Below are 13,692 nucleotides of genomic sequence, written 5' to 3'. Positions count from 1 at the left end.
ATGCACCAAACATGCACACAGTCAAAGCACACAAAGGACACAAAGGCACACAATACTGCAACAAACACATGTCAACACAAACACCAACCAATACCATGACAACAACATGTCCCCAACATATACATGCCCATCACACAACACACATCTATCACTGGGGGACAAATGCACTGTGCACAACCTCACATGCTGCCCAGACAAAACAGGTAGCACAAGCACCACTTACACACAAATATGCCCCTAGAAAAGAAATGCAGGACAAATATGTAACGTTGAAACCAACAATTGATTGGCCCAATTATCTATTAAAAGTGAGAATAAATATGAAAATGTCCAAGGCCATAGGCCAGTCCAAATAGAAATAGTGCGATATGCACTTGATGCACATCTGTGTGCCCCAAACTTGACTCTTGACTGCCATGTAACCTCCACAGGTAGGGGTATCAAGGGGGCAGGCAGGCACCTCAGGGTGTATCGGGGTGGGGTGGGCGGAGAGGGGCATTTGCGCTTAGGCTTTGGAGGTGGTCCTTTGGGATTGGGCTTGGGAGGGGGGTTTAGGTTTCGGCTTGGGGGGGTTGGGTTCTGTTGGGAGCAGTAGACTTCTTGGTGGGGGTGAGGCATGAATACTTGCAGGGGAGACCTTGGATGTGGAAGAGACGGGCCTGGGGAGGGAAATTTAGCATTTAGGGCTCTCACGGGGAGAAGAGGAGTAGGGAAAAGGTCAAATCATGAAAGGAAGACATATGTAGACACACAGGTATGGGGGTAGGACCTTCTCCAAGAGCCTCTCCAGCTCTTCTGGAGTGAAGGCTGGGGCCCTGTCACCTGCAGGACGTAGCATGATAGCTTCCAGAGGCAGTACACAGCAGCTCAGTTAGTGGAGGTCTTGATGGCAGCAGTGTCAGGAGTCAAGTAACCATTACAGCAGAAAATAGCGGTCATGTCCACCACATACATGACTGTCACCGCCGGCAGACATCGCCAATGGCCCAGGTCCGTCAAGGGCAGCAATGTGTTCCAATGGCAATGTGCACTGCAGTTATGACCGCCTACTGCCATGACAAGATCCGCCGACGGAGTTAGGTCACTTCCTCATGTCCAGTACAGTAGATCAGGCAGCTGCCATTTTGAGACAATTATACGTATGGAAAAGTTATGATATCTGTGTCATTGAGGATTCTCTATATTGTGCGAACTATTAGTAAGTGCTGCCTTCAAATTTAGTAGTCTAATTGTGAATTTGTGGAGGAAAAGCCGGGTAACAGAGGAATTGTTGGTAATGTAAATGAAAAGCCTTTTCTCATCCTATGTGCGAAGACAATGGAGTACAGGGGCAAAAAATATGTGTCACTTGTAAACTAGGTTCCACTATCAAACACTGAGAGTCACAGATAAATATGCATGTCTAGTACATCAGAGGATACATGGAATCTGAACCAAGGGGATTGTCATAGGATGCATAGCAAGATGCTTCTAATGTCATATGTTGTATGTGACATCATATGGAGAGATGTGTGACTTATATTTGAACATATCCATTATGTGTACATTGTCAAAGTCACATACAATCTAACATACAATCACATTTTTTCCAAATAGTTAACCAGGCATGAGGAGAGGAAGACAACCTCCAGTATACGGCCCACTAGTAGACCTGGGCACCATGGAGGAAAGACACATGATACAGATCTAGCGCCTGAATAGGCATACAATCATGGATCTCTGTGATCAGTTAGAGCCAGATCTGATGCCTGCCATCCGCAGTCCCAATAGCATACCTCCCACCGTTCAAGTCATGTCAGTGCTACACATCCTGGCCACTGGGTCCTTTCAAAATACGGTGGCCCTAACTACAGAGATGTCTCAGCCCATGTTTAATATGGATTTGAAGGATGTACTATGTGCATTGTTGAAACAGCTGAACAGCTACATCAGGTTTCCCCAACATGTAGAATTGGCCTATGTGGAGGCAGAGTTTTATGGTTTGGAACACACTACAGATGTCATTGGAACAATAGATGGCACCCATGTGGCCTTGGTCCCCCCCAGTGCCAATGAACAGGTACACAGGAACAGGAATAAATACCACTCAATCAAAGTCCAAGTGGTGTGTTTGGAAGACCAATGCATTTCACAAGTCTGTGCAAAGCTTCCAGGATCAGTCCATGATTCCTTCATCATGGGGAACAGCAATATCCCAACGCTGATGACACGACTATACACAGAGAGGGCCTGGCTGGTTGACATGTCACATTTGACATGTGTGTTTGTTAAGTTTCTCTCGTGCTATCACAAATGTGCATGTCCAAGATATATGTTTGTGTTATTGTAACTATTCCTTACTGGGAACTCTGGCTACCCATACCGTCCTCGGTTGTTGACACCAGTGAGGTACCCAACCACTCCATGGGAAGTCCACTACAATGAGGCCCACGGAGGGGCAGACCTTTGGGCTCCTGAAGGCACTGCCTGGACATATCTGGTGGAGCTCACCTCTACTCACCCTACAAGGTATGTCATATAATTGTTGCCTGCTGCATGCTCCACATCCTTGCCCCGAGATGTCAGATTCCTTTCATACCAGATGAGGGGGAGGCAGCAGAACCTGTGGGTGGAAATGCAGATTTGCCAAGGGATGATGAGCCTGATGATGATGAAGCTGGAAACTTCAGGGCAGATCTAATCAATCAGTACTTCAATTGACTAAAGGTATGTGATGTCTCCTTAATGTTGAGAGTTCATGTTTTAAACTACAGGAGATGAATGGCACATCACTTTCTATATACCATCACCTGTGAGGTCTTAGTTGGCTCCTATGCCAATGAGCCAGGTACGCATGCAGATTGTAAGTTAGTATTGTGTACAGTATATTGTAGTGTACAGTGTCCTGGGATGTTACTGCATATGTCACACTTGTACAAATGAGTTTGTCAAAACTGATGTTTGTTTACAGCTATGGCATGTCCCTTATATTTGTCTATCACAGAGTTGCTGATTTTCTGTTTGGTTCTTCATCATTGGCAAGTCAGACAGTGTCAGAGGCAGATGGGAATTGCAGGCAGACATGAGAAGTGAACATGGTTGAATACAGTTACAGATTGCCATGAATTTGCAGAGTGTAACTGAAATGGCAAGGCTGTCAGGAGGCTGGGGTGGAAGTGTTTTTTTCCACCAAGGAAACCTGTTTTGTACTGGAGGTAGTCGAATGGTGTCATGTGTGTGTCCAAATGTGTCTGACACATGTGAAAATGCTGCACCCTAGCCTCTGCCATCATAACGGTTTCTGTTGTATGTGACCTACCTTAAACACAGCTGTCAGTGTGTTCCTACTTTGCAGACCAGTGTGCATGCATGTGTGGACTGACATAGGTGAGTGGTTAGCCTACATGTATGGGGCCATGGTCAGTGAAAGATTCAGAGACTGAGTACAACAGTACTGATCTCTGTCTGTATGATGGGGAATGACTATTAGTGAGCTAAGGTATGGGTATGTAATAAGGCTTTACCTGGTGATACAAAGGACCAATCTGTCTGGCTCCAGGCTAGTAGGAAGAGTGACATGTCCCTAAGATCTGTCAATAGCAGTAGTGCCCTTTCTGCTGTTAGCAAATCTAGAAATATTTGTGTGGAGATGACAAATACAGCTGTTTTTGCTTATAGCAATGATACCATCCCAATTTAATGAGTCTTCTGGTGATACAGTGCACATGTGATGTCCATAACAAGGGTTGCACAATACAGAGGGACATATTGATAATGTAGTTGTCATACATAACAATAGTACATGGTTGATAAATGACACTTACACATAACCTGTGCTCAAGGTGCATTTATTGGGGAGTGCAAAACAATCTGTGTGAATTAAAACAAAACTAACAGAAAGCAAACCGTGAATGGTTCAGTCATGGTGGCTGAAATCATCAGGGTAGCTGCTACACCATTAGGAAAGACAAGTTCTTTGTACTTGTAACCTAGGGAAATGGATTTATGTTTCAGAAGTCAACAGGGTTTATCTGTGGCCCACAAGGGGAAACAGTCAGGAGAGGTTCACTTCTTGACAGTGGGTTTTGTCTTGGCATCTGCTCCTCCTGGATGTTTGAGTGGATGTCCACCTTTGCAGGGTGGGTTCCTCTGGTACAGAGGATGTGGTGTCTGAGGCATGTACTACTCCTGCCAGGGCCTCTATCCCATTAGCAGCCGCAGATGTAGAAGGGGCAGATGAGTAATTACTAGTTGAAGAGGCCCATTGTGTGGCTGACCTACGCAGGGTAGCCCTCAGCACCCTAGCAATGGAAACCAGGATGGCATTTTGTGCCTGCCACTGCTGCATGACTTCCTGGTGGCTGTCCCTCTGCAACTTCTGGATTTCCCCCATCATGGTGACTACCTGTCCCATCATGCCTTGGGAATTTTGGTAGGCTCCCAAGGCTTGGGAGACGGTTTTCTGGTCAGTATTGTCCTCTGAAGCCCCCATCCTTTGGCCCACACCATCCCTCCCACACACCCTACCCCCATGTTCCTGTGCCCCTGGCACAGTGTGCCCACTCCCAGTGGTGGCAGGACCATCATTGTCAGGGGTGACTAGGTATGACTCAGGTACCTGTACTGGGGGGCACACAATGGATGAGCCAGTCCTTGGGACACAAGTTTGGGGACGAATGGTTGCCTGTGATATTGATGCAACAGGGCTGGGAGGAGTCGATGTGGGCAGGGTAAGAATGACAGTTGTTGACTGACCAGGTGTTCCTGATGGGCCAGCTTTGTCCTCATTGTCCACACATCCAGGGGTGTTGTCCTCACTGGGGCCTTCTTCCAGAGGGGTAGTGGCAGTCTCTGGTATCCTCTCCATGGTGGCAATGGCAAGGTTACTTCTGGGAGAAGTGGAACACAGAGTTGCTGTAAGTGATGTATCATGTAGAGTATTTATGATGTTGTGTGAGATGCACACAGTGCCTTAACATGATCCCCAGAAATGACAATGTCAGCTGCTGCAAAACCTTACTTAGTACAAAATGAGACTCTGTAATGTCAATACCAAACACCATGCTTAAAGATGTTAAACTATGTTGATAGTAATTAGACTTCTGATACCATCACATGTTGTCTGACTATTGACATGGGTGTTCACTTTGTTGCCTAGTGAAGTGTCTGGCATGATACATGCATAAAATAAGCTGGACAATGCACAATAGTGTCAGAGTAGGAACACAATATGGGAGTAAGCAATTGAAAGTGACCTCTATCTGGATGTACTGCATGTGCATCCACTTTGGAATCTAGATTTCCACCCCTGGTGAGTAAATTTCAGTCTTAGGAATCTTTTTTCTAAGGGTAGTTTGATTGGGCATTCAGCTGTAGCTGTGTTTAGCTTGTAATGATAGTGGGAGTGGGCCTTTGCATTGATGTGATTGCCATAGACTGTTTCACAGTTGGACACTTATAATGGGTTTAGATTGGTAGTTAGTTTTACATGCATGACATCTCACTTTTGGTGCACTGTTCAGGCTTGCATAATGGTGGGGTAATGCCTTCTAGGAGTTATAGTGCTATCAGTTCCCAGTACTTCACCCGCCATTTCCAAGGGTTGTGGTGCCAGATGAGGTTAGTGGACATGTGGCATGCCAGAGAGGGGTATTAGGACATTTGGACAGAGGGGTGCGGGTGGTTTGTTAATTGAGGTTAGGTAAAGTGGTGAGGGAGCATGTAAGACAAAACAATTGGGTGACATTAAATTTGTGGGGACGTACCAGACTCCACTCCCACAGGTATTCCTGTCAGGACCTCAGGATGCTTTATGTTCAAGACCTTCTCCTCCCAAGATGTGAAAGTAGGGGGAGGAGGTGGGGGCCCACAGCCAGTCTTGAGTACCGCCAGCTGGTGCCTGGATGCCGTGGAATGCACCTTCCCCGGAGGTCATTCCACCTCTTCCTGATGTCCTCCCTTGTGCATGGATAGGTGCCTACAGCATTAAACCTGTCGACTATTCTTTGCCACAACTCCATTGTCCTGGCTATTGATGTTTGCTGGACCTATGCTCCGAACAGGTGTGGCTCTACTCTGACAATTTCGTCCACCATGACCCTCAACTCATCATTTGTAAAACATGGGTGTTTTGGTGGGGACATCGTAATGGTGTTAAAGATGGTGAGGTAGTGTTTAAAAAGTGGAAAATTGTACCAGATGTAAGTGATAAGGTGTTGGTGCTGTGATGTGTATGGGTGTTGAAATGTGTGTGGGCAGCAACAGTTAATGTAGTAAATCTGTGATGGTTATTTCTCCTCTGTGGCTGGCGTTCTGGTTGCAAATGATTGTGGGTTGTGTAGGGGTGTGTTACATTGTGGAGTGTATAGGTGTGTTGAGTGTGTGGATGTGTGTCAGGTGTGTGATTTTCAAACTATCCAATGTGGTGTTGTGTTCAGTGTGATGTGAGTTGAAACTGCCGCAGTTTGCACTGCCAATGGTTTTCTGCCATGAAAGAACCGCTGTCGTGATTTGTGGATCGTAATCTGATGGGAGGATTTTTGTCGGGCTGGCGGTTCTGACGGTGGGACTGCCTCTTTTACGTTCTCCAGTGTCCAGGCGGTTTCACATATTTGGCTGTTTTTTGGCAGGCTTCACAGTATAACTGTTAATACAGCAGTTGGATGACTGCCAACATGGCGGCTTTTGGCAGCCGCCAGTGCGCCTGTCTTCGTGAAAAGACCACCAAACTCATAATGACCCCCACAGCGTCCTGTGGAACATAAAAAGTCATCCACAAGTAACATAAAACAGGATATTTTTTACACTGTTAAATTTCAATAAATGTTGCTGTTACGTCATCCTTAGAACACAGTATAGCAAATGGCTAGGGTTTTGGGGGTTGCTATTAGATTGTGCTTAAGAACATTAACCTGTTCACTTCCTCCTATCTTTATCTAAACATCATGCTTATTGGGACATCCAGCTGGACACCTACAGATCTACATAACGCCCTTGGGCACCTACAGGAAGAGTCCCAGGGAATGATCTACCTCCAACAAGGCCATTTGCACAACCATCTGGGCCTAATACATCTGTTTCTCCCACCAAGTGCCCTGTGTTGAATTGGGAATTGAATTTGGTTCTAGTCAAACTAATGCAAAGACCTCAAGCACCTATCTTCTAAGACTGTTTTTCAAGATGTTATTAGCCAGCTTCAAGCTCACTGTACATTTAAACCCAATACTGTATTGCAAAAGGATACTGTGATGTGATGGACTCACCCGTTGTTACTTTTAAGGTATTTTTGGCATTCCAGTGAGGAAACTTTTCTCCTTATCTTATTTCTGCTCTTCACGCTTGCTCAACTGCGGAAACACTACGCAATCTCAATGTGATACCTGCTTTCCATTTTTACTATGATATTGCAAGGCCTTTATACTATGAAGATTGTCAGTTTGCACACACTCATAACATCCAAACTGCATCTAAGGCCGCCATTTCTAGGGGCTTTACTTCTCCCACTGGTATGCCCTGAATTGGATAGATCCCCCCATTTGTTGACTGTGCACATTTCACCAGAGCAAAGGCACCTTCTACGGTTTTCTGCAAGGTTGTCCAACAAATAAGTAGAATGACTACATGGGCTACTCCACAGCATTCTGCATGCATTATGGCCCTCATTACAACCCTAGCGGTTGGTGATAAAGCGGCAGTAATACCGCTAACAGGCCAGCGGTCAAAGAAATGGAATCACAACCATGGTGGAAACCGCCAACGCAGACAGCCACTTTAACACTCTGACCACCACAGCGGTAGCAACAAACACCGCAGCGGTAACCACCAACAGACAAGCACAAGACAATGTAACGCCCACACTATTACAAGGCACCAAACCACCAGCTTTTCCGGGGCGGTATCAACGCCATCAAAAGCACGGCAGAAACAGTCTTAGGAAGGGAAACCACTCACCTCATGACACTCAACAAAGAACCAGGACGCCATGGAGCCCGAACTACAGGTCCTGCCCATGTTGCTGTATCTCTTAATACACCACGAAGTAGAAAGAAGGCGGCGACGACCACAGTGAGTACTGCACCTAGCACAAAGGGGAGGGTAGGAGGGAAAAGAGAGTGACACACACACATGCAATACGCAACACCCTCACCCCCCACCCCCAACAACACACACACACACACATATCCAACAACATCACAGATACACCCCGTCACTCCCTGGAAGAACGCAAGGACCAAACGAAATGAGTTTAACTAGTGTAATATTCAAACAATCAGATAGCCCAAGAGAACAGTAAATAATCAGTATACACAAATATTTACAGCAAGTACACAAGTCCGTACACTGTCCCATGAAATGTCCTTGGACCAGTGGTCCCAAAAAGCATGGGCGAAGCCCACACATGACACCTGCCTCAAAACGGAGAGAACACTGGAGGGGCATCAGGTCGGAAAAAAACAGGCACCTCAGGGGGAAGGGGAGGGGGGCATCTCAGCTGGATGATCATACGACGCCACTGCTCCTCGAGGGGGCTCCATGCCCACTGCTTGCTCCTGGGGAGTGCAAAGCCACAGTCTCTCAAGTCTCTCAAGTGGGTGGGTTGCCCACTGCTTGGTCCAGGGGATTGCAAAGCCACAGTCTCTCAAGTCTCTCAAGTGGGTGGGTTGCCCACTGCTTGCTCCTGAGGAGTGCAAAGCCACAGTCTCTCAAGTCTCTCAAGTGGGTGGGTTGCCCACTGCTTGCTCTTGAGGAGTGCAAAGCCACAGTCTCTCAAGTCGGTGACATGTTCCACTGGTTCTGGAGGGGGCTTTGTGCCCAGAGTGCTTCATCCTGCCAAGGACTGTGTGAGTGGATGTTTTTCTCCACTGGTTCTGGAGGGGGCTTTGTGCCCAGTGATGCTGCACCTGGGGTGTGGCATGTTGACTTCGTCTCACCTGTGTGTCACAGCCATGCAATGTACATGGAACAGGTAGCATGATACTCCATGGAGGCAGACCCAGACTCCATCCTGCGGTGACTTAGGCTGCCAATTTCTGGTTCGTGTCAGTGCTGGAGGTGGTGTCTCAAGTGGTGTGTCCAGGACGTCACCTGCAGACTCTGACGGCTGCACACTGGGGATGGGTCTGACGTCTTACAAAGTGGCATCGGCTGTGCACGTGGCAGTGCTGATGGTGGTGCAGGCAGCGGTGGCTGCGGAGGAGATGCTGCCAGTGCTGACCGTGGTGCAAGTGACTGTTGGGGTGGATGGAGACACCATACTGTCTCTGGCAGCCTCGGATGGCTGATTCTTGGGGAGGATGCTGCAGCCTGATGTTGTGGCAGCGGCGGTGCAGGTGGCGGTACAGGTGGCGGTCGGAGCGGCGGTGGTGACTGGGGTGCATGTGGCTGCCATCTCTGATGATTTGGTGGTCACCAGCCTGTCCCCATGTGAAATCGTGCCCAGAGGTGATGTGCCCTTTGGCTTGTGGCCCTTCCCCATTTTGACAGCCGCTGCATGGACCTTGGCACTGTCCACTCTGTGTTTGTGCGAGGCCTTGTTGGGTGGGTGGTGTGACTGTCCCCTGCTTGAAGCAGGTCCCTTTTTGAGCTTTGCAGGTGGTGGAATAGGGTGGTCCTTCTTTTCTGTCGGTGGCACACTGGCAGCTCTGACGGGTGACCCCTTTGACCGTACTGGAGTAGCAGGGACCACAGCGGATGCAGATTTGGTGGCACACTGGGACGGGAAGATGGAGGGTGTTTGGAAGTGGAGGAAGAGGTAGTGGTATTAGGAGGTGTACGTCTGCTGAGTTTGGGTGAAGGTGCATGGGTTGGAGGCTGTTGTGAGGTGGATGGCTGTTGAGTGGGTGTGTGTCTGCGTTTGTGTACTTTGGGAGGAGGGCTCACAGACACACTGGGAGAGGACACAGGGGACGTTTGAATGGTAGTGAGGGTGGTGATTGCACGTGAGCGGTGTGTAGTGATGGGCATGCTGGTGATGGAGGTAGTGGCTGAGGATGTAGTGCATGCAGGTGTGAGTGGAGACGAGACTGGGAGGGAGGTGGAGGACGTGGAGGAGGGGGACACGGTGGAGGCAGTGGATGTTGGTGTGTCTGCATGGGTATGGTGCTTGTGTGAGAGCATGTGTGATGTGTGATGCTTATGTTTGCCTGAGCCACTTTTGTGTGTTGATGTGTGTGCATTCTGGTCTGATTGTGTGCTTGGGATAGGCTGAGGTAGAGGGGATTGGGTCTGGGTAGTGGAAGTTGGAGGGGGAGGCTGGACACAGGGACAATGGCTGCCATCAGTGCTGAGGCCAGAGCCTGAAATGCTCTCTGTTGGGCCGCCACGCCAGATGAATGCTCTCCAGGTATGCATTTGTTTGCTACAAATGCCTCTCGACACCCTGGATGGCATTCAGAATGGTTGACTGCCCAACAGTGAGGGATCTCAGGAGGTCAATAGCCTCCTCACTGAGGGCAGCAGGGCTGACTGGGGCACGGCTTGAGGTGCCTGGGGCGAAGGAGATGCCCACCCTCCTGGGTGAGCGGGCACAGGTAACACGCTGAGGGGCTGCTGGGAGGACGGTGCTGGTAGGGGGGTGGCGGCTGTACCTGTTGTTGGGGCGGGCACAGAGGTGCCTGCCACCTCAAGGGAGCTCCCATCAGAGGAGGAGTCGCTGGTGTCCCCTCCTGTCCCCGTCTTGGAGCTCCCCTCGCCCTCCGTCCCACTGGTGCCCTCACCGTCGGTGGATTCACCCTCCTGGGCCATGTGGGATGCAGCTCCCTCAGTCTCCGATGCCTCTGCTCCTCCGCCAGATGATGCTAATGCACACTAGGACAGGGTGACAAAACAAGAAGAGGGGGAAAGATAGAGGAGACACATGGTCAATGCCAGTAACACCACTACCGTTGGCAGACACAAAACACAGGGAGCAACCCTATTCACTAGGCCATGCACTAGCAGTTAGTAGTAAAATCACCTGCCCATGGGGGACTATGCCTAACACCATTTTCTGCACACCTGGGGCCCACAGGAGCCTGACTAGTTGTAGATGCCCACTACCACTATTGGGGTTGGAGTGCCTCAGAACCTGCCTAACAATGGACCTACCCTACCAAGTTCGCCCTGGCCTAGGGGAACCCACATCCCCCACCCAGACACCTTGTAAAGCGCGCAGAGTCAGCTGAATGAGACTGTACTCACCCCCTTGTGGCTGCTGTGATGCTCTCAAGCGCCCATCCAACTCCGGATATGCCACCGCCAGGATCCAGAACATGAGGGGGGTCATGGTGCGATGGGCACCCCTTCCACGTTGGGAGGCCATCCCCAGCTCGGCCTCCGCCGTCTTCTTGCTCCAGCGGCGCAGGTCCTCCCATCTCTTGTGGCAGTGGGTGCTCCGTCTATGATAGACCCCCAGAGTCTGCACTTCTTTGGCGATGGCATGTCAAATACCCTTCTTCTGGTGGGCGCTGACCTAGAGGAAAGGTACAGGATGAAAGGAAATTACTCTCCCGTCCGGACCACATAGTCACTGCCCACCAGTTCCCACCCATGCCCTGACGCACATATACTCACCCTCCTCACATGCAGGCCTCAGCCCCCCCCACATGTATCTTCTATCCACACAACTCCCTACATTCATGGCCCACGCATCATGCTCACAGTGTACTCACCTGTTTGTCTGGAGGACCGTAGAGTAGCGTGTACTGGGGGAGGACCCTATCCACTAGTTTCTCCAACTCCTCCAAAGTGAAGGCAGGGGCTCTTTCCCCAGACACTCGAGCCATTGTTGCTTCCAGACACAGGTCACAGCAGCACTTGCAGTGTAGGTCCTGTCCTGTTGAAGGTCAGGTATCAAGTGAGTGAACAGATAGAAAATGGCGGTCACATCTGCGGCGGTGCGTACCGTCACCGCCGAAGTACATCGTCATTGGCTCCTGGAACCCATAGGGCCCAATGATAACCAATGCTAAATTGCGCAGCGGTCTTCGACCGCCTACCGCAACGCTGCACAACGCCAGCACAACGCCAGCACAGTTACCTCATTTCACCTTGTCCCTCCTTACAGGTCAGGCAGCCGCCATTTCAGGGGGGCACATGGCATGGCACCTAACTGTGTCACAGCACATTTTGGCAGAAATACGGACAGACAATGCTACACATGGATTTACTCACATTACAGCAAAAACACTTGTGCAACCTATGTGGTACATGACCCTCTGCTCACCATTCTCCTCCATAGGGCACATCCGCTGGGGCAGATGATGAGATGGTGTCATCCTCCGGTGTATAGACCCCTGGTGGGCCTGTAGACAATGGAAGACAGACACATCATTATCACCTACAGACTTGATCGTGCCACAATCCAAGACCTGTGTGCCCAATTGGAGCCAGACCTGATGTCAGCTATCTGTCATCCCCCAGGAATACCCCCTCTAGTACATGTCCTGTCAGTGCTCCATTTCCTGGCAAGTGGCTCCTTTCAAACTACATTGCCCATGGCATCAGGGATGTTTCAGCCAATGTTTTCTAACGAGTTGACCAGAGTGTTGTCAGCCCTGCTGAAACACATGCGCAGCTACATCGTACTACCCCAGGTGGAGGATTTACCCACAGTGAAAGCTGACTTCTATGCCCTGGGACATACCCCCAACATAATTGGTGCCATTGATGGTACACATGTGGCATTTGACCCCCCGCAGAAATTAACAGGTGTACAGAAATCGAAAAAGCTACCATTCTATGAATGTGCAGATGGGGTGTTTGGAAGACCATTACATCTCTCATGTGAATGACAAGTATCCTGGCTCTGTGCATGATGGTTATATTTTGAGGAATAGCAGCATCACTTATGTGATGGACCAACTCCAGAGGCACCGGGTGTGGCTAATAGGTGAGCCCAAGGTCCCCACACAGTATGAACAGGTGACTGGGTATGTGGTAGTCCCTAAGGGTTAGTGTGTGTCTAATAGATTTCCCTCGACATTTGCAGGTGACTCTGGTTACCCCAGCCTCTCGTGGCTACTGAACCCAGTGAGGAATGCCAGGACAAGGGCAGAGGAACGCTACAATGAGGCACATGGGTGAACTAGGCATATCATTGAGCGGACTTTCGGCCTCCTGAATGCCAGATTCCGGTGCCTCCATCTAACAGGTGGCTCCCTATACTACTCACCGAAGAAGGTGTGACAGAAAATCGTGGCATGCTGCATGTTGCACAACCTGGCTTTGCGACGCCAGGTGCCTTTTCTGCAGGAGGATGGGCCTGACGATGGTATTGGGGCAGCTGTGGAGCCTGTAGACAGTGAGGAAGAGGAGGCAGAGGAAGAAGATATTGACAACCGAAACAACATCATCATGCAGTACTTTCAGTGAGACACAGGTAAGAGACTGGCACTGCTCATCTCATATCTGACTACTGTAGAACATTATGTAAGTTAGCCTCTTAACCTCTGTGTATGGACACTAACAGTTCACTTTGGCTTTCCATTTCACAGACCTGGATACCTCATTCTGCCTTCTGCTATATTTACTGCTGCACAATAACTGTCATACATTGGTATGTGCAAATGAACATTTACAGTGATATTTGTGGAAGAAGTTGTAATTATACATTTGTGAAAGTACAAACGGGCTCCAGATTGGTTTGTGATTCAAGGGTGTTTATTTATGGGCTAATGTGTATAGGGGTATGTGGAAGGGGCGGGGCAAATGGTGGAGGAAGGTCCATAGTAGAGT

At 49.3% G+C, this 13,692-nt stretch overlaps 1 protein-coding gene across 1 annotated transcript in view; it reads left to right on the top strand.

The window, feature by feature from the left end:
• The first annotated feature begins 1,711 nt into the window (after window positions 1-1,711).
• The window catches only part of LOC138283535 (putative nuclease HARBI1), a 168,158-nt gene continuing 156,177 nt past the window's right edge, over window positions 1,712-13,692 (top strand). The window contains exon 1 of the mRNA XM_069221473.1: window positions 1,712-2,059. Within this exon, the coding sequence (XP_069077574.1) occupies window positions 1,712-2,059 (348 nt within the window). The remainder of the gene's footprint in view (window positions 2,060-13,692) is intronic.

The sequence above is a fragment of the Pleurodeles waltl genome, chromosome 3_1 (assembly GCF_031143425.1).
Source record: "Pleurodeles waltl isolate 20211129_DDA chromosome 3_1, aPleWal1.hap1.20221129, whole genome shotgun sequence".
Classification (NCBI taxonomy): Eukaryota; Metazoa; Chordata; class Amphibia; order Caudata; family Salamandridae; genus Pleurodeles; species Pleurodeles waltl.
This window is presented reverse-complemented; position numbering and strand designations above follow the sequence as displayed.